General features: G+C 33.3%; 1 protein-coding gene across 3 annotated transcripts in view; it reads left to right on the top strand.

The window, feature by feature from the left end:
- The window catches only part of LOC113515672 (terminal nucleotidyltransferase 5C), a 319,218-nt gene that overhangs the window by 47,179 nt on the left and 248,835 nt on the right, over nucleotides 1-23,204 (top strand). For all 3 annotated transcript variants that reach the window (XM_052897575.1, XM_052897576.1, XM_031911402.2), the window contains exon 2: nucleotides 6,732-7,162. In XM_052897575.1, the coding sequence (XP_052753535.1) occupies nucleotides 6,794-7,162 (369 nt within the window). In that variant the 5' untranslated portion in view covers nucleotides 6,732-6,793. The remainder of the gene's footprint in view (nucleotides 1-6,731; nucleotides 7,163-23,204) is intronic.

Raw genomic sequence — 23,204 nt, 5'->3', positions numbered from 1 at the left:
CAGTCTTCCAATACGCTCACCCAGGAAAGCATGAGTACAATAACATATAAAAAAGGAATATTACGCATATATAACAAGAATAATATAAAAAGACTTAAACAAAAACGTCTGAATACAAATACTCTGTGGTCACTTGACGAAACTCCAGCAAGTTGGAGGCAAATACATCCAATTGCGGATACTGGCTCAAAATATCATTGAGTAGTTTCAATGCAAGAGATAGGGGAGCCTGCTTAGCGAACTCTGTTCTTCGTAATGGAACATAATGTATATATACATAAATATATACATAAATAATCTCACTATGCTATACAGCTGGTAATTGTCCACTGCTGAACATAGGTCTTCCCCTATAAGGATGTTTTGCACTAGGTTTTCATGATGTTTTAAAAGAGACGCTGTCACCAATCTCTGGACCATTAAGTTCCTTAGTCGCTTGTTACGAACCCCAGAGGATAGGAAAGGATGGCTCATTCTATTCCGCGACCACCCAGTATACTTATGCTGGGAAGAGGAGGATTGTTAGTAATGGGGACGTTAATCCTCATTGCTGCTAGTAATATACCTTGTCAGGTTTACCTCCACGCGGTTACCCCTGGAAACCATCGTGATTATTACCAGAGGGAGACGTTGTACAAATGTCAATTGCTTGGGTACCTCTGTCCCATTCGTGTTTCAACCGTGAAGCAGTTGTGTTTGCATGGCTGCGTTTCGGTTTGAAGGGTGGGATATGGCGTGAATTTACTGGGTACGGAGGAATAACACCTGAGTTCTCAGGAATGGCAACGCAGCCATGCAAACACAACTGCTTCACGGTTGAAACACGAATGGGACAGAGGTACCCAAGCAATCGACTTTTGTACAAAGACTCCCTCTGCCTATATATTTGGTTGTATATTTCTATACCATTTATATATAATTTTTTTTAAAACAGCGCTAAACTTTGTAATTATTTATTCCGTTGTCAATAGCAAGTTTCATTCTTTTAGGTGCATATGATCCCCCCCCCCCCATTTGATATAATGTGATTGCAACATAAAGTTTTGTCACGGAATAAATATGTATTTATTCTATGGGTATTGCATGCAAGGTTTGTGATGTTTTTGTGTTGAATATGTGATCATTAAAATGCATTTTGAGATAAACAGTAACCGTCAACAAGATAAAGATTTTAACAATGACATTGAAAAAATAGATGGAAAAATTATTACCTACCTTATCTTTTTTTTTTCCAATTTATAAAATTTTAAGGGCAAAGCAATAAACTGAGTTGTGACCATTTTGTGTTACTATGGCACACGCATGAAGGAAGGGAAAGAATGGAGATTGATAGTTTATATATTTTTGTTTTTTTATTTGTGCTTTTTTATTTTCATTCTTTTATCTCTTTTATTGTATATTACGTGTATGTTTTTTTTATTGTAATTTGTGTGTTGTAAGTAATGTAAATAAATTATCTATCTATCTATCTATCTAATATATATTTTTTTTTGTTAGGAAGAAAAATGTGAATTGAAATTATTATAATGAGATTCGATAAATGACAGAACTCAAATAACGTTACGTAACGCCGTCACACCTAGAGAAATTAGCATAATACATTTCAACAAATTTGTAATTTAAAAACTGCCCACTGCCCATTTTAAAATTAGGTATATGTTTTATCACAATCATAGTCACCATCAGTTGCACGGTGTTGCGTATAGCGCATTTATTATTTGCTTGACACGTTTAAGAAAAAAATACCTTAATGCTGTTGGTATCAAATAATCACGTCCCATTCATAAGAATTAAATTAATTTCGACTGTAACGACGAAGTTGTACAGTTAATAAATGATAAACCGGGCCACACAAAAGAACAGAATTCAAAAACGCGAGTTGGAAGGAGCTTGCATAACAAAAGCGCAGGGTTGGCACTTGTTGCTCGGATCTAGACCTTGGCACTAGGAAGTGGGTCACTGGAGTAGGGTCATCACTTGTTGGAGTCGCACAGGGATTGACCGAGTGAAAGAGAGAGCTTTCAATGTCGTGTTTCGGTGCGACGCCATAAGGCGAATAATATGTGAACGATGCTTTTTATGGTATTTTTAATTGACTTTATAAAGTAGAAGTTTCTCAATTAGGCATTATTTGTTTATAATGCGATTATTTTTGTTATTGTTAAATTTTATTTTACCCCAAAGTTAATCTGATTTTATCTCTATTGATTTTTTTTTTGTAGAATGATATGTATAAAATCTGGATAGTTACAGGGTACAGAGGAATAACACCTGAGTCCTCAGTAAAGTCACCGCATGGGGGGTATCATGGGCGAAACAGTATACTCTGTTATGTCTATGGTACTGCTCATGTCTATAGGCGACGGTTACCACTATCCATCAGGTGGGCCGTGCGCTTGTTTGCCATTCTAAGTTGCATAAAAAAAATTTTTTAGAACATTAACAAGACTGTATCTGTGATTCTATTGAATGACTTTGTGAACCTTACAAAAATCCCACCAAAATATCTTGAATATCTCTCGTAAATAAAAATAACACGCGTACACTTTTATGAGAGCCAAAACATCATCAGTTTTCATTTCAGCGGCTTTGACTTCACGATGTAAATCTGGGCAACTGCGGGATAATTTACAAATGGTATATTTTCTTATTTTAATGTAGTGTTCGGTGCGACTGAATGTTTTTCATACATAAATAAATAATACATAATATCTTAGTAGTTTATTTTAATAAAGGTAATTATTGATACAAAAATATAGTAATTAAAGATTTTGCCATTCCGGAATGTGGTTCTGCGAGTATATTTGAAAATAAACCAATCTCCTGTCTATTGAGATTATATTTCTGTATCAATACTTCCCTTTGTGTTTTGTATTTCGTACATTCGGATATCATATGCTGAACATCATCCAATGTGTTCATTATGAGATACATGTGGTTTGAGTTCTTTGAAGGGTTCCACTACCAGGGAAATTAGACATTTTCACCTGTTTTTTTAACATTAAACCTATCAAGCGCGGTCAAATGAACGTTTTTTAAAAATTTTCATGTATAACTTTACTGTACCACCATGTAACTTATTGATTTTCCTATAATATACATAAAACCCATTTTTCAATATTTACAACTTACTATTATTTACTTGTTTACTATCCAATTGGCTAAAGTCTCTTTCTATATTAAGATACATACTTTATTTTAAAGCGGTCATTTGACCGCTCACGGTTGGATTAGGTATACGAGGTTTGTCCGGAAAGTACGTATAAAAGTTTTTTAAAAATTTTATTTTACAATTATTCAGGTAAATCAATTTTATCCCCTTCAAAGTACTCCCCCTGTGACATAATGCACTTGTGCCAACGCCGTTTCCACTGTGAGAAGGCTCCTTGAAAGTCCTCTGGTTGTAGGTTTCTCAGCTGCCCCGTCGTAGCTTTTTTTATCTCATTTATGTCCCCCAAATGCCGCCCCCGAAGTACCAATTTGGTTTTTGGGAACAAGAAGAAGTCACACGGGGCCAAATCCGGCGAATAGGGGGGTGTTCGGTCACCGTAATGGAATTTTTACTCAAAAACTCACGGACAACAAGAGAGGTGTGGGCAGGGGCATTGTCGTGGTGAAGAATCCAACGCCCCTCTCGCGCCAATTCTGGACGAACTCGTGCCACACGAGCTTTGAGGCGTCTGAGCACATCGACGTAGAATTTTCCATCAACTGTCTGGCCTGGAGGGACGAATTCTTGATGGACAATCCCCCGAACATCGAACTCTTTCTCGGCCCTCTCTGAATCTTTTTAGCCACTTGTGGACGGTTGGTTCCTTCACAGCATCATCCCCATAAACTGTTCTGAGATCGGCAAAAATTTCACGGCCATTCTTGCCGAGTTTCGAGAGAAACTTGATTACGACGCGCTGCTCTTCAACGGAAGCGGGCTCCATGCCGACGGGGTTTCGTTAAGAGGTAACTTCACAGATGGCGTGACAAGCCAGTTCGCACCGCACGGCGGTCAGACCAGAACTGAAGCATTGTTAGGGACATAAGGAAGGGGTCCTGCGCTTACCTGGCCTCCCCACTCCTCTTTCTCGCATTCCAGAACACTTTTATACGAACTTTCCGGACAGACCTCGTATATGAAATGTCGGTAGGTTTAGTATTTTTTTTTAATGGATGAAAATGGGGTGGTAACCCCGCCTGCGCTAACGGGATACGCTGGCGGAGCACCAGTGAAGGGTGATAGATGAGAATGAAAACAGGCCAGTTAGTCCATCATGATGAATTCATCAGGAATTAATCATGATAGTTTTCAGGGGGAACCGCGAGGAGGTCGACCTGGTTAGGTATATTGCTAGCAATGGGATTCTCAGTCTCCATTACTAACAATCCCTTCCCCCCAAGGTTTAGTATTAATACAATAATTTATTGCATGGCAACTTTATAAATGAGGACATTTATGTAGTTTTTGTAGGTGGCAATACATTACTATTATCGGGGGTAGACGGGTAACTTTAATAAAATTAATTGTCAATGATGCTTGTAGAATAGTTAAGAATTCTAAATATAGTAATAATTTCAATTATTGTAAGAAATACTTTTAAAAAAAGTGGGAATTAATCATAGTTGTCGATTCTACAATAGATTGTGCATTTAAGTAAACATTTAATACTATTTTTTAAGGTGTATGGAAAAATACCTAGTTAAGTCTAGAATGTGTACTCTGAATCTTGAAACATCCACAAAATAGACTCAGGTAAACCTAGCAAGCTTTAGAGAAACAGTGTGTTTTTATTATTATAAGTGGTTTTCTGGTGAGTTTATTAATTTATTTACATTTTATTGCAACATTTATTAAAATATTAAATACAATGAATTTTAATGAGAAATGATACAAAAGACGGCCTTATCGCTAAGCAATCTCTTATTATTGTAAGCGATCTTTTATTGTACTTTAACTTGTAGGTATATAGCCGTGTGGTCCCGGCGTAAAATAGGCCACCCCTTTCTTTCCCGTGGGTGTTGTATGACGCGATTAAGGGCTGGGGGCGGGCAGCAGCGTCCCTTTTAAACATTTCTAAAGCCTGACTGTGGTTGGCAACCCACTTGTCAAGCGTGTTTGTTAGTAGTTGCCACGCTTGGAAGACGGGTTTTTTTTGATGGGTGAAAATGGTATGGTAACCCCGTACCATTTACCGTTACCATACCATTGTCAAACCACAGTTAGGTCATGGAGATGTTTTAAAAGGGACGCTGCTGTCCATCCCTCGACTATTAAGTTCCCTTAGTCGCTTTTTACGACATTCACAGGAAAGAAAGGGATGGCCCATTCTATGCTGGGCCCACACGTTCTCGTACGTAGTCCATTTAAAAAATTTTACTGTACATCACCAAAGAAAAATAAAAAAATCCGTTATCAGCCAGTAATGTGTACTAGTTAGACCGATCACACATAACTTTATAAATGCATATCCTCACTTATTAATAATAAAATGTGAAAGTGAATTTGTTTGGTTGTTACCGTTTTTACTAAATAAAAACACTGTATAAATAATAAAATAAATTAAAATTATTCACAGATCCGTCACAGTTAGAAATTGACAAACTAGAGAGAATAAAAAAGTTATGTCATAGACAAAACCGATTAGTATAAAATTTAGTATATATTTACTATATGAGATGAAGAAGGAATGAGGCTATTTTTTATTCCGATAAATATGTCTAAGTTACGCGGGTAAAGTCACGGGTAAAAGGTATACTATACTTAGAAAATATCCAGATCAATACAAACAAATATTTAGCTATTTAAATGTTTGTATTTAAAAACAGAATTAATGTACCAGCGAGCATAGGAAAGTGAAAAATAAAGGTCATCGTGTTCTTTTCATAAAATTGTATGTAGGTCGTACTTACAGGGGTTTCATTGATGCTATCGTATACGGAGAGAGAGAGAGATTGATGAGCAGGTCGCGCCGTGAATATCTGAACAACAAAGTCTGTTACTTTGTTGTTGACATGCGACTTCGTGCGACGGGAACCGGTTGTTTTTCGACTAATATTTACGCCTTTATTTTTTCAGTTTCAAGAGGGAAAACGTTTACAATTTGACAGTATTTTTTTTGTGTGCACAATCCTAATCGTATCATAAATATTTATCCTTTCCAAAATTAAAAATTTAAATAAGAAATTTCCTTGACAAATTTGCTTGTTGGATACAAGGGTTGTTTTTCGTCTTAAAGTGTCTCCATTCCTTTTAGAATTATTTGATAACTTTCGATCATGATTTCGAAAGTAAATGAGGCTACGATAACTCCGTTTACCATCAAACGGACCGTATGCTTGTTTGTCACCATAGTTGAATAAAAAAAATCTAGTGAAAAACATAAATATAATTTTGTTTTACGTATTCTGTACTAAAATTATAAATGTATGAATTGATGTAATAAGATAACGCCGACAATTCGAAGCTAATATGAAATAAATTAGGTCGGTAGCTAAAAGAAATATGCAGTAATTCTAATAGTGGTATTGACATACAATTTTAATATGTATATACATCAATAAATTTATGTAATTGTCAGCAAATTGGTATAAAATTTTATAAATATGTATAATGAACAAGTGTACCGATTGTTAATTAAACACGTTTGTAAAAATGTATTTAAAACAATTTTTTGTAAAGTGTACAATAATGAAAATATTTCTTGCCACATGATAGTTCTAACATGGCATTTTTGTTGCAGGTCGCCGTTAGCGGAAACGATATGTAGTGGACAGTGAAACGGGAAACAAGTTAAACGTTAAAATGGTGGACATCCTCGATACGGAGAGTCTCGAAGACGACGTTGGATACGATTACGACACGACAAAAATACCCGAGATCGTCACCCCTGATGACATGAACGAGTCCGGCTACCAGGAGGGCTCGGAGTACTCTGACAAGAGTTACGGAGACCGGAGGGACTCCAAAGAGGGGTTCGGGGGCGAGGGGGACTCCGACAGTGGTGTGGACGGAGTCAGCAGCGGTTGTAGCACCGCTGATGATTGTCCAGTGGTGTCGATTAATGATGTGGTTGCATATTACGATGATATAAGACCCAGGAAGCGGTACGTGCCGCAGCTCAATTTCTACAATGTGGACATCGAGAGAATGACAATGGACGCCATTGCTCAGGTAAGTGATTTTTTTTTTATTTATTCTGTGGGTAGGCAAAAGAATAGTCATACTACGTATATATATGATTGTGTTTTCGGATTGAGTTTTTGTGATATTTTTATAAAATTTAAATTAAAAATAATTAGAATAATTTTAAAAGAGAATTTTCCCTCTGAATAGGAACTCTTTTTTTATAAGAAAACGTGACGCTAAAAACGATATGTAATTTAAAGCTTCACACAAAAAAAAAAAACATTTTGTATGTTTCTGATTATTTAAAAATTATTTTACTTACGGAATAAAACGTTAATCTTTGTATACGTCGCATAATAATCTACCATTAAAACTTTTCATTTGCTTCATAGTTTGTTTCGAAGTAGTTCAAATGCAAGTTCAATTTAATAATAATATCATTGCATGATTATTGTCTTATTTCGTTAGCACAGAACTTTTCATCAGTCAGAATTCGTAATCTTTATTTTTCATTTTTCAAATTTAACTATCAAATCTCAAAATCATTAAACTAAATTTCTAATGTAGGTAGTATATTCATTTTTTTAACATTTATTATATAGGTAGGTAGCTACTATATTTATTTATTTAAATAATTTATTATAACTATAACTAACTTATTACAAAAAATAAAATAAGGTACAAAAAGTGGACTTAATACTAGTAGCATTCTCTTCATATTTATGGATTTATGTAATATTCAAATATATGTTATATTAATATTTAATTTAACAGTTTGTAGCTTATATTTTTTAATAGTTGTTCGTACAGCACTCGTGCATTTTAGCTGCCCGCTAACGACATGCTTTCCAAATGTATTGGGTTGACTGGCAGAGATCTCTTTCAGAGATAAGTCTACTCTTGCTTACAATATTTACAAATGTATTATCTATGCACTTTATAAGGGCAATAAAGAATAAATATATATTGTAATTTGTTAAATTATTTTTTCAAAATTTACAAATAATTGCGACGGTGTCACACTCCGGTGAGCTAAAGTTATGAATGCTTTTAACTTGACAGCTGTACGCTGCTTTAGTATGGGGGCTTTAAACTTTTTCGTTTTTCGAATAATAATTCTTTGGGACAAATGAAACACTGGTAGAACAAACTTAAATATAAAATGTATTCACGTAAATAATTATTGCACGCCATTAAAACAAATCGACTAAATATGTAATTCTATAATATTGAGATCAAATTCAAACTTATTTATGCCAATAAATTATTATTATTATTAATAAACTAGGTGACCCGCGAACTTCGTACCGCCTAACGATCGATTCTTTATTTTTTTAGTTTTTTTTTACACTTATTCTGCTATTCGGGACGCCGGGTCAGCTAGTAAGATAAAAAAAAAAAACGAAATAAGATAGTTAATAAGTCAACAATTACATTATGTTAAAAAATAAAAATTATAAAACACGCTATGTCACGTCATTCAATCGATTTGCCTTCCCGGAACCTCTCCACTAACACTTGAACTTTATGGTATGGTATTAAAGTTCAAATTGACTTTTACGTACTATTACGAATCGTTTGTATAATCGGGAGTATAGAAAAGTGTTGTTTTGAAACTTCTTCAGGCTTTATTTTTAATTTTTCCCTCCGTAAGAACCAACCTCGTACTTTAAGGAATATTCTAAAAAAAGAATTAGCGAAATCGGTTTCGAAAGCTGTTCTCGAGATTCGCGCTTAGCAACACACTCAGCGATTCATTTTGATATTATAGATAAGGATGCTAATTTTTTATATCAACCTTCGCTTTAATTATTTACGTCGGTTTTATTCTCGTTTTTTAATTTTAGACAAGTTTCCAACTCGACTGGTACACTTATTCATGAGTGCGGTCCACAATATAGTATGACTCATGATAGTTAATACTGATTCTGTGTATTTTTTTTAGTCATTTAAAACATATATATATATATATATATATATATATATATATATATATATATATATATATATATATATATATATATATATATATATATATATATATCTTTATTGCACTAAAACATACAGTAACAACAATAAGTTAATAACAATGTTAGCAAACGCGAACTTATCTCTAAAAGAGATTTCTTCCAGTCAACCTAACGCAGTGTAGTACATTTTATAATAATTTTCTATGTAGTAGACATTAGATATATATTAGGAACATGATAGATTTTTTTTATGCAACTTAGAATGGCAAACCAGCTGACGGCCCACCTGATGGAAAGTGGTAACCGTCGCCTATACCTACATATGACCAGTACCATGGACATAGTATACTGTTTCGCCCATGATACCCCCCATGCGTTGCCATTCCTGAGGACTCAGGTGTTATTCCTCTGTACCCTGTAAATTCACTGCCATATCCCACCCTTCAAACCGAAACACAGCCATGCAAACACGACTGCTTCACGCTAGAAACGCTAAATTGCAGTTTACGTCGTGTGTGTTAAGTGAATCTAACAAAATAAAAATTACCATATTAATGTTCCAAATTATTATTTAAAATTGTTATAATGTGGTTACACGATGTGTTATATCCTTTCACTATTAGGTAATGGTCTTTTTTTATGTAAGAGAATGCGCTCAAAATTATTTGACCTCTGTAAATACCATGCACTAAGATGTCAGGGATTTGTAAAAATATTGCACAGTGTATCATTTAGAAGTTTTTAGAATTATTTTATTTTTTTATTTATTCTTTATTGTACACAAAAAAAATACAACATATAATATATATAAAATAAAGATGTACAACAGGCGAGCTTAACTCTGTAAGAGTTCTCTTCTATTATAGCAAACCCTGAGTGGAAAGCATTAATTACTAGCGGGCAATTTTTACAAATGAGTTTGCTATTGGAGAGTATACATTTTTATACATGTAAAAGATAGTTTAATAAAAAAATATATGTAAAAAATATTCATACCATATAATACCACTATTATTATATATTTAGAATAAGCAAGCTAAAGTAGCAGTGGCTGGTCATGTAGCTCGAAGAATCAACCACCAATAGGAAAGAAAGGTTCTTGAATGGTGACCCCATACGGGCAAACGCAATGTAGGATGACCCCGCAGTAGATGGACCGTCGACCTCAAATGCATTGCAGCGAGTCAGTGGATGCAGGTGGCCCAGGATCGTTCTTTATGACAATCTATGGGGGAGATTTATGTCCAGCAGTGGACGAATAATGGCTGAAATGATGATCATGATGATTACCACCATTATTATATTACCAATATTATATATAAGCTGAAGAGGCAATGGGCTGGTCACGTAGCTAGAAGAATCGAAAACAGTTTACGGGGAGGCCTATGTCTAACAGTGGATGGATAATAATAGTGGCTGATACTGAATGGATAATGATGATGATGATATATTATATACATATATATATATATATATATATATATATATATATATATATATATATATATATAATATATATATATATATATATAGAATTTTTTATGTCACTCAGGTGTCAAATGGTAAACAAGCAGGCTGGTATAAATCGTCTAATGATATGACCACACCGAAGATACTTTGAAACTTACTATTATTTATATAGTTTTTTTAATGAGTGAAAAGATAATAGTAATCGATCATATTAAATCATTATATATATTTTGAAAATCGTTAAGGGAATTTTTCACTTTATTCATTACGATTAAACAATCAAATCTTTACCCTTTATAATGTAAATTGAATTCCTTTCTTTTATTCATTTTACACAACGCTCGTCAAATATTAACAAACTACATCGAGCGAAATGTTTTAATTACTCGACTGTTGTTAAACATCGAATAAGTATAGTTGAAAATTACAATGGCTTCTCTATTGTAAAGTTAGTCTAATTCAATAGTCATCGAGTTGGAAAGTTAACGGAGTCAATACTACATAAATAGGAGCTTTGTTACAAAACATTTCTTCGCTCCCTTAGTACTTACCTTTCTCTCAGATATTGTCGTTGATTTGTTTCTTGAATGTTAAGAAATTTAATACACTTTTGTAAAGAATATAAATTGTAAATTATAAACGCGTTAGGGGTATCATGTGCGAAACAGTATACTCTGTTATGTCCACGGTACTGCTCATGTCTGTAGGCGACGGTTACCACTTCAAATCGGGTGGTTCGTCAGCTTGTTTGCCATTTAAGTTGCATACAAAAAGGTACGATATGTCAAGTGTTAAATTCATCGCAACTTTAGACTTTGACTACATTAAAAGAAATCTATTATATATTTCATCATATCAGCCGTTAATTATTGCTGAACATAGGTCGTGGAGACCTATAGAGACAGTATCATAAAAAAAAAAACTACTACTCTACTTAACTACTGGTAGTCGGGGGAAAGGGATTGTTAGTAATGGAGACTGAGAATCCCATTGCTAGCAATATACCCAACTAAGTCGACCTTCTCGCGGTTCCCCCTGGAAATTATCATGGTTAATTCCTAATGAATTCATCATGATGGGCTAACTGGCCTGTTCTCATTCTCATCTATCACCCTTCTCTGGTGCTCCGCCAGCGTATCCCGTTAGCACAGGCAGGGTTACCATACCATTTTCACCCATAAAAAAAAAATAAAAAAAAGAAAAAAAACTACTGGTAGTCTACTACTATAAAAATATATAACCTTCTATGTTTCAATGTTTTAAAAGTAAAATATTACTCCTTCGTCAGTACACGGAGTATTGAAATGACTTAGTTACACATTAATTCATCCAATTTGAATATTCACCTGATTTAGTTCGCGATGACTGACGCTGATTACACACTTGTTGTAGATGATTTATGGTCTGCGAGAGCTGATTGATTGTTCTATTCCAATTTTGTACAGACTATTGCAACACGATCGATGTAATAAGACCAACTTGTATGTAAATTTTTAATAAAATACATATACTTTTTAATCTTAGATCATATAAATAGTGTCTTCATATAAATACTTCGACAAAACATGTCAGCTTTTTTTATCGGTTTCTTTTTTAATTTATTTATGCCCATGGATACAAATCCTTCAATCGTAAAAATAAATAATATGATAGGAATATCACAAACATAGATAATAATTATTATCTACGAGTGTGTGCGTGAATAGGGTTACCATTATGAACATATGTTACACGATATAAGGGAGTAATTTATTGTATGGTAAAAATAAAAAATAAAAACGTATCAAAATTCTTAGGAATATATTTAGGAAAGTGTAAGATGAACACTGCATAATAATGATTCTTATCTTTATTGAATACTTTTATTTATATAGGAGTATAGACATAAAATGTGTTTTTAATTTTGAAATAATTGAAAGTGCCTATAAATTTAATTAATATATGTATGTAAATTTATTTGCAAGCAATATGTATGCATGTATGTATGTAATATTGTATAATATAAAAAATTGTGTATGGAAATTTTTTAAATTAAGTGTTGCCAACATTTGAAAAATTGCACATTTTATTTTACATTAAAAAGAAAATTGTCAGCCAAACGTCAAATTAGGTAGCTAAATTATGACAAGTTTTTGACATTCGATACTCTATCTGTATAATCTAAGTTTTTGAGTGCCTTCCAAAAAAATATCTCAATTTTTTTTATACAACTTAGAATGGGAAACAAGCTGACGGCACACCTGATGGAAAGTGGTAACCGTCGCCTATAGACACGAGCAGTATCATGGACATAACAGAGTATACTGTTTCGCCCATGATACCTCCCATGCGTTGCCATTCCTGAGGACTCAGATGTTATGCCTCTGTACCCTGTAAATTCACGCCATATCCCACCCTTCAAACCGAAACACAGCCATGCAAACACAACTGCTTTACGGTTGAAACACGAATGGGACAGAGGTACCCAAGCAAATAACTTTTGTACAAAGTCTTCCTCTTTCACATTTATAGTATTGGTAAGGAATTACGTGAACAGATTTCGATTTACATGAATAGTTATTGTAAATTTAACATATACAGTGACATCATATTATGTAACGTAATAAGATCAGTAACATACTAGTAAATACCAGTAATACCTGCGTCGATTTCTTTAAAAAAAAATAATAGCTCGCTTAAAGTGCAGTTGCACAAGTGCAACAGTACTGCCAATTCTGAAATCGACTAATCACTATAATAATGATCACCTTGATTTTTTTAGTGCTAATGATTACTTTTGATTTTTTGGGCATTACAATGATTGTACTAGGATATCTATTTTTTTTTAATGGATGACAATGCAATAGTAACTTTGCCTGCGCTAACAGTATATGCAGGCGGGGTACCAGTGACAGATGATAGGTGAGATGAAAAGACCAGTTAGCCGATGGGCTAACTGGCCTTGATGAATACATCTGGAATTCAACACAGTGGTTTCTAAGGAGGACCTCGTGGAGGTCGACTTGATTAGGTATATTGCTAGCAATGGGACTGGTAGCCGCATTGTTAACAATCCATTAAACTTACTAAACTTACCAGAGGGAGACTTTGTACAAAAGTCGTTTGGTTGGGCATCCCCATTCGTATTTCTACCGTGAAGCAGTTGTATTTGCATGGCTGTATTTCTGTTTGAAGGGTGGGCATATGGCAGTGAATTTACAGGATACAGAGGAATAACACCTGAGTCCTCAGGAATGGCAACGCATAGGGGTATCATGGGCGAAACAGTATACTCTGTTATGTCCATAGTACTGCTCATGTCTATAGGCAACGGTTACCACTTTCCATCAGGTGGGCCATCAGCTTGTTTGCTATTCTAAGTTGCATAAAAAACAATAACAATAAAAAGTGATAGAAATAACGTTTTATACTAATCAATCTTTTGATCAACTATATACAACTAGCTGTATGGTTTTTATCCTTGAACATTCTACAGTTTTCTTTCAGCTTCTCAAAGATTGACTGTAAGGGATCCTTTTATGGGATAAGTCCAAAATTGTATATTAAACCATTTAATGTGTTAAATTTACATTAAATTGTGTATAATAAATATTTTTGCAATCTTAGAACTATACGCAATAATTTTCTTGGTCAATATTTCTTTCAGTCGTGATCATATTTTTTATTCTTTCATTTTTAACCCGGGGTCAAAGATTACAAGGTTTTGCAACGGCACTAACTACATCTGAATATAATTAAATCGATAAAGCATCTAAATATTCAAATATGATATCTTATCAGCTTGTTTATCTCGAAGGTTAGTTTTATCAGAAATCGAATTTGTTGTTTTTTCGCCGCATACTATAATTAAAATTTGCATATTGCTTGAACTTTTGCTTTTTTTGTTTTGGGTATTTAATTTGGAAATTTAATTAAATTTGGCAAACTTTTTACGATGAATGCATCTATAAACTTTTCTATGTGTTTTTTTTATTTTTATTTCTAATAAGATATCAGAAATAGCTGTAAGGTCCCGGCATAGAATAGGCCACCCTTTCCTTTCCCGTGGGTGTCGTAAGAGGCGATTAAGGGACGACGAGGGATGGGCAGTAGCGGCCATCTTAAAACATCTCTAAAGCCTAACTGTTGCCGATCCGCCTACCAAGCATGGTAACTACTGACAGAACTGCCTAAGAAAGAGAATTATGTTCAGCAATGGACAGTTAAAGGATGAAAAGATATGATATACAACTATATAAAAGCAAAAAAATCTTTGCCCATACAAATGCCAAACATTAATCTAAGACTGCCTATAAACAGGCGTCGAACCGTCTAAGTTAAAATAAGACTCTATCGATCTCCGCCTAAACCAACACCTGACCACATAACTTTCAATTCAATCAATGTAAAGGTCGAACCGCTTTCGGATCTCTGAAGGCTAACGTTCACCCTGACCTCTGACATATCAAATCAGTCCTGCTGCGGGCTAATTGACATCCGCAATGCAATCGTCCCGAATTACGAAAAAAAGACGAGTAGCCGAGATGTGAAAAAAAGCAATCGTATTGATACATTACAATTGTGTAACGCGAGCACTAACTCTTTGAATGCACGTTGCTCAAGAACTAAGTGAGTTGTGTATGAACTGTATGTACGTATATAGAATTTTTTTATGTCACTCAGGTGTCAAGTGGTAAACTAGCAGGCGGGTACAAATCGTCTAATGATATGACCACACCGAAGCTACTTTGAAACTTTCGCGTTTGCTATATATTATTTAGTTTTTTTTTTTTAATGAGTGAAAAGGTAATGGTAATCGCGCCTGCGCTAACGGTATATATATACATATACACATATATATATAGGACATTAATCTATATCATTTAATTTCTGAACGTATGTTTTAATGTTTAGATTGAATTAGGTGTAATAAGTTAGAAGAGGTTTTAAGCGATTTCCATAAAAAGAAGGCCCTCAGTCCGTCTATTGTACACAGTTATATTAGTTATACAGTTATATGCCTTTTTGGCTATTTCTTTAACCGTCCCGATCTCTTTGTGGCATATCATCATATCGACCTTAATCTGTTCACTACTGAGCATAGTTCTCCCCCATAGACTGTTAAGGTACGATCTTTAGATCGTATGATACTGCTGAATATAGCCTCTCTTATAATCCGGATTTTTCCCAGTAGATGCCATGCTTGGCAGGCAGGTTGGCAACCGTAGCTTTTTTATGCTTTGGTGATTTTTTTATGTAGCTTAGAATGGCAAACAAGCTGACGGCCCACCTTATGAAAAGTGGTAACCCTCGCCTATAGATATGAACAGTACCATGGACATAACAGATACTGTTTCGCCTGTGATATCCATGCGTGGCGTGGTCTCAGGTGTAATTCCTCTGTACCCTGTAAATTCACCGTCTTATCCCTCCCTTCAAACCGAGACACAGCCTTGCAAACAACTGCTTCACGGTAGAAACACGAATAGGACAGAGGTGGTCCAAGCAAACGACTTTTGTACAATGGTAATAGCTTAAAAGGGACGCTGCTACCCATCTCTCCACCATAAACTCCCTTAGTTACCTCTTACGACATCCACAAGAAAGGAAGGGGAGGCCTATTCTATGCCGGGACCATACGACAGGATTAGATTGTTGTATTATTTACATATTAACCTGTTTAAGAAACATTTGCATGAAATATGACTGTCACAAATATAATCCTTCCATACACATTCATAATTGAATTTGCAATTTTATTTACATACTCATTTCTAAATCTACAAGATGTTTCTCATGGGGGTAATTGATGGAGGAACAAAACTTTATACTGTTGACCCCTTTTACATATGTTAATTGAATTTAATACACCATATATTTCAATGCATTGCGCACTTAGATATTTATTAAATGTGGATATAATTAAAATAAATAAATGTACGTAACATTTACAAACTTGTTCGTAAGTGATATAGTATATATGAAAATACGTGTGAAAGCAAATGTTAGAAATTTGATTTATTTATTTAATTATTTATTATTATAATGCATTCATGTACATAATTATACGTTTCTAATTATTTTTTATTAATAAATAAAAATAAAATAAATAAATAAAAATAAAATAATATAGAATTGTTACAATGTTCTTATGATGAGTAAGTACATGGAACCCTGTTTGGGTGTAGCAAAATTATATTGAAAGGTAGCTAATATACAGGCGTTAATGACAATTTAGATGTCAGATTATATTTAATTATTTTAAATAATATTTATAATATATTTAATTATTTATAATATTATTATAAAATTGCTCGTTTTTAAATAAATTTGCCATTCAATAATTTCGATTTACATTAAACAAAATAAACAACAATTCAAAATATCATAAAAATAATTTGAAGTCGGTCCAGTTATTTAGGTATATAATATTTATATCAATCTGATTAATTGTCATTGTGATTGTCATGTATGAAATGAACTGTGGCTTTATTTATTAGAGTGATAGATAGATAGATACTTTATTTGCATTACTTACAGAACACAAATCACAACAGACATAGAAAATAAATATACAAAAAAAAAATTCTAAAAAGAGAAACATAACTTTTTTCTTTTGTGCGTTTGCCATAACAACACAAAATGGTCACAACTCAGTTCATTGCTTTGCCTTCAAAAGAGCAAAATACTATTCCATTTGTGGTAAAACCAGCCATTTTGATTTAAACCTAAACTATTGACCCGATTTTTAAACATTTTTTTATACAACTTAGAATGGCAAACAAGCTGACGGCCCACCTGATGGAAAATGGTAACCGTTGCCTATAGACATGAACAGTACCATGGACATAACAGAGTATACTGTTTCGCCCATGATACCCCCTATGCGTTGCCATTCCTGAGGACACAGGTGTTAATGGGACAGAGGTACCCAAGGAATCGATCTAAAACTATATCCTTTTAGATATTATCAGATGGGAAGTGGTATCTCAAACATGAACAGAACTATGACCATCATACAATGTCATACTTTATTGCTTATCGTTTCTGCTATTTCTGAGCATTCAGCTCTTAAGGCTCGGCAATACATTCGTGACAACCCAGGTATTGTAGGCGTCTATATATTGGGAGTCAGTAAACACAGATGCTTCGGGACCGTTCTTTACGACAGTTTATGGGGAGACCTATATTCAGCAGCGGAAAAATAATTGCTGATATGATTTTTGTGCTATGCCCCACTTGAACATTTCTAAAATTTTTATGCCCCCATACATAATTTTTACCGACAAAGTTTACTTGATGACTTTAATCGCCCAGTTGATATTTTGGTAACGTCAAACGAAATTATATGTAATAAATATTTACAGCATTTTTTATTTACTTTTTTTTTGTTAAATTTGGCACCGATATCTACTCGTAGCATTGCATTTAAATGGCCCGGAGCAAGAGGTTAAAATCGCTTCGAGTTAATTTTTTAATTCATCTTACCTACTTTTTAATTCTTAATACAAATAACATCTGTGTCCTTAGGAATGGCAAGCAATGGGGGGTCATGGGCATGGGTGTTTCGGTTTGAAGGGTGGGATATGGAGTGAATTTACTGGGTACAGAGGAATAACACCTGAGTCCTCAGGAATGGCAACGCATGGGGGGTATCATGGGCGAAACAGTATACTCTGTTATGTCCATAGTATTGCTCATGTCTATAGGTAACGGTTACTACTGCCCATCAGATGGTCCGTCAGATTGTTTGCCATTCTAAGCTGCATAAAAAAATTGCGGATGATCCTCAGACTAGTCGAGCTTTCTCGACTAAAATCTACGTAAGTTAATTCGGTCGTTAATACATTAAAATGTAATATGTACTTACGTAATTTATAACAATAAAAAAAAATGTTTCCGGGTTTTTTAATATTACATATACATCTCAGAAAGTAATGCACTTCCTCTGTATGCAATTTGATCAAGTAATTATTTTATGCTCTGTTTATGTATATTGCATTATTTTACACTCTAAGAGGGGAATGATTAAATTAATTATTGTATTTCATATTAACTAACACTGGTTTCAGTTTTGGTTTGTTTTCAAGACAAGTTTCACTAGCTGAATAAAATTTATTTTGAGATTGAGTACTTACAGTACATTACTGCAGCTCATCAATGCCTAATTGTGGCCGAGGTTTGTATAGTACTTTTCTCGAACAATGCGCGGAAATCAAAAACACAATTTTATTTTTTAAGTTCAATGATGAACAACGAACAATAATAATTTTTCGCGCGCCATAATGTTCCTTTGTTTTTTTTTCAATAAACAGCTTTCTATTTGCAAGCCAGTTCGAAATTTAAATAAAACTTTTTATTAGTTACCTCCTTGGTAGCCATGTTTCGAAATAAAAGGTCATTCCATTTTTAAATTACAGGACAGATATGAGTTTACATAGTAATTTATCTGGCCGCAAAACACGACAGATATGGATTTTCATACAACTTTTGCCGGCCGCTGCCCGCATGTATCTGGCTAGTACGGCAATTTTGATTTATCTCTAAGAAGATTGTCAAAATAATGCTCACATTTCCAAGTATGTTTGAGAAAAAATATATAAATTTAAATCCAAACGAAGTCTAAAGACAGGAAAACATTTTGCTTCATTAACTTTTATATTTACCTAGAAGACTTATCTATAATATAATGCCAGTAAGAATATATGTGTAATCAATTATTTCATAAACACATTTTTTACTTTTCTAGCTTTTAATGTATTTTAATTTACATATCAACTTCATCGTCAACATCATGTTATTATCATATTTTTTTATATTATTATGGTGTCAAACAAGCATACGTCCTGTTTGATGGTAAATGGGGTTATTGTAGCCTTCCCCATGAGGGAAGTTTTGACAGTAGTTGCCACGCTTTTCAGGTGGGTTGGCAACAGCAGTTATGCTTTGGTTATGTTTAAAGAGCGACGTTGCTGTATACCTTTAACCATTAAGTTCCAGTAAGTAAAAGGAAGGTATGGCCCATTCTATGCCAGGACCACATAGTGTGGAACTAATAGCTTCATGAAATTAAGTGTTTTCTCTAAGTCTAGTGACGTGCAGTGATGTCATATTCGCCTTGAGGACTTTACTGATATTATTGCTTGTACATTGGGGTTTTCCAAATCTATTCAATTGTAATCAATTACCTATCTTGTTTAAATAGGTATTGTGGAGTTGCAATCGACGTTTTATTCATGTAGTTCAGTATTATAAAATCTTGAAGTCCATAGCGTTTTAATTAATTATTTGAATAATAACATTTATTTTAAAATCCATCTTAAATTTGCTACTTTCGCGTGCTTCGCATTTGTGTTATCTATATATACTTGAGAGGTCAATTCTGTACATGAAATATATTTACAAAATAACTATCAGCGGGTGATTAGTGATCGATACTGATGCCTAAAATGCATTCAGTAAAATTTTTGTCTGTCTGTCTGTATGTTCCTTATGGAAACAAAAACTACTCGACGAATTTTAACGAAACTTGGTATAATTATTTTTCATACTCCTGGGCAGATTATAGTATACTTTCATAACGCTACGATCAATAGGAGCAGAGTAGTGAAGGGAAATGTTAAAAATGTTCACCCGTGCGACGCCGGGACGGGCCGCTAGTAATTAATAAAATTAAATCAAATCTCTCTCAATCACTTACTTACATGGAGATATTAATAATCCAAATTTTTACTTTATCATACGTGCTTACGTACTTTTTTAAACATTCCTTTTTATACCTTGTCCTTAAAAATACAAATGCAACAAAAAATATTTAGCTACATAGGTGCAACCATTTATAAATTACGAGTTTAAATACATTCGGAAAGTAATGTTTGTCTATGTAATAATTAATATTTGTTAGTACAATTAGTATATTTTGCCCTATAAAAAAAAAAAAAACTGCTTGGAATGAACATTTTATTGTTCATTTTGATGAATTTTGTTCAGTTTGAATTGAGAACGCGGAGTCGTGTCTCTGTAAGTAGACTGCTCTGTAACAAGTATAGGTTAGATTATATACAGCATCGAATCTTAAAGTCGAGTCAATATTCTGTCAGCTAATTGTTAAATTAGCCGACAAATTTTTTTTATCAGTGTTCTATATACTTACGCGCATAACATAATTGAAATAAATTTTTACGCATTAAAAAGATACAAAAATAATAAATATAGAAGTTATAAAATAAACATACAATAATTATTTATCACGCAAAATTATATAAAAAAAAACTTGAGCCGCTTTTCATGAAGTATTTGTATGGAGACACTATCTACATGTATAATCTAAGATAGATTATAGGATGTGGTATACCATTGTATTATGTATATAGTTTTTTTTCTCCACAAAAAAAAGGATGCTTCAATCGTCTTCAACACGGGAGTGTGCCCTGATAATTGCAAAAATAATTTAACAAGACCGGTTCAGAACTGCCAAGTAATCGAGTAACATGGCAACAAAAAATCCAGACCGACAGAGTACCACCTACTTCTGAATGGTGTTTAAAAATAAATGGTTTTCTAATAATTTATTTGTTTGAATTAAAAAAAGAAAAGAGCGACGAATATCTTTATATATATTTTTAGTGGTATTTACAATATCAAAAGTGACTGTTTCAATAATTTCTTTGATGTTAACTATTCTAAAATAGCTCAACGTATTTGAATGGTACACCAATGGACTATATCTAGTTGTAATAATACATAGATTTGAAAAATATATGCTTACTAACATTGTCGACGAAAATGTTTGTCGGCGAAAATGTTTGTCGACGAAAATATTTAACGACTGTTGCCGTTGTGATTGCTTGCAAGTTACAGATGAACGTTACTGTGGCACACACATAAAAGAAAAAAAATATGTTTCTTTTTTTATGTACTTTCCTTTTTTTTACTTTTGTTCTCTCTCTCTCTTTTTGTATATGTCTGCCTGTCAGTTCTAATTTGTATGCAAATACATTATCAATCTATCTATTAGTAGGCATAATTTAGTTATATATATATATATATATATATATATATATATATATATATATATATATATATATATATTTATTATACTAAATATTATATAAGTAATATATATTTTAAATAATTTAAAATTGTGTACCACAAAAACAAGTTTATTTGCGTCGTGGCAAAATCGGCTATTTTTTTATTTGAAAACTACAAAAAACTCGGTTCTATTTTAATAAAATTTTCATGGGACTAGTCTGAAATAAAAAATATGTTTAACCTTTCAGGTTAAAAATATTTTTAAACCAGTTAAAAATAGATAATACTATCTATAAACAGAATTTTCGAAAATAATAGTATATATATAATGTAGCTTTAAACAAGTGAAAGAAATTTTAAAATCGGTTGAGTAGTTTTTGATATTATTCATATTCATTCACAAATATATATATATATATATATATATATATATATATATATATATATATATATATATATATATATATATATTCAGGGATAAACAACTTTCTGTCCAGTATAGAAATTCGTTCAGTTAAACTTACATCACAAAACTACTTGTTAATTATTTAAAGCTTTTAACGGATAATCTTACCCAATTTCCGCTTTGCCTAAGTAATAATAATGCCTATTAATAATTACATTGAGCGGGTCTCGTTGCTCTGTTAATAATTCATTACTTTTCAAAACTAGTTGAATGGAGTGACACCGTGCGGTCTAAAGGTATCTGATAAATCCGATCGGAGATTTAAATTTTATAATTCCCTGGCTTCAATTATGTACAGACAGATGCTCCATCTATATAAATGGAGCATCGATAGTCAAAAACGTGTCAACATTTAGACATCTAAATTGACATTTATCTTTAACAACTGTTGTTTTTTTAAGCAACAAAAAACGCGCAATTTATTCAGTGTTGCAAGTAAGATTAAGAAACTCCCAAACCGAGTTGATTTTTTAAATTTGAATTAGGTACTATTTCTTATAATATTATATAAAAATATGTATGTTTGTATTGGTTGAAAACATAAATAAATAAATGTATAAATTAAAATAGCGGCAGTTTTATAATTTAAAATTACAGAATAATTTCTCCTATATACAGAGTAGTGATTGTCTATTATGGTAACACTATTCACGCACACATGGATAGAAAAGTTCACTTGTTTTTAGTGAAGCGTTTGTATATAATCTAGTGCACTAGCTTATTGCCCGCTACTTTATACGCATGGGTTTTAGAAGCAAAAAAACCAGTGGATTTGTACAAAAGTCGATTGCTTGGGTACCTCTGTCCCATTCGTGTTTCAACCGTGAAGCAGTTGTGTTTGCATAGCTGTGTTTCGGTTTGAAGGGTGGGATATGGCGTGAATTTACTGGGTACGGAGGAATAACACCTGAATCCTCAGGAATGGCAACGTATGGGGGAGGGGAGCGTATTTAAACTATAGGTATTACTAGCTTTTGCCTGCGACTTCGTCGGCGTTTCCGTCGTTTTTCGTAAAATGAGTAGCCTATGTCCTTCCTCACGGTTCAGTAGTTTTGATGTAACAGACACATTTCCCTTCACTACTCTGCTCCTATTGATCGTAGCGTGATGAAAAGTATACTGTAACCTGCCCAGGAGTATGAAGGATAATTGTATCAAGTTTCTTTAA

Source organism: Galleria mellonella, unplaced genomic scaffold (genome assembly GCF_026898425.1).
Source record: "Galleria mellonella isolate WM207_F2 unplaced genomic scaffold, CSIRO_AGI_GalMel_v1 utg37, whole genome shotgun sequence".
Lineage (NCBI taxonomy): Eukaryota > Metazoa > Arthropoda > Insecta > Lepidoptera > Pyralidae > Galleria > Galleria mellonella.
The sequence above is the reverse complement of the archived record's forward strand: the minus strand, read 5'-3'. Positions and strand labels throughout refer to the sequence as shown.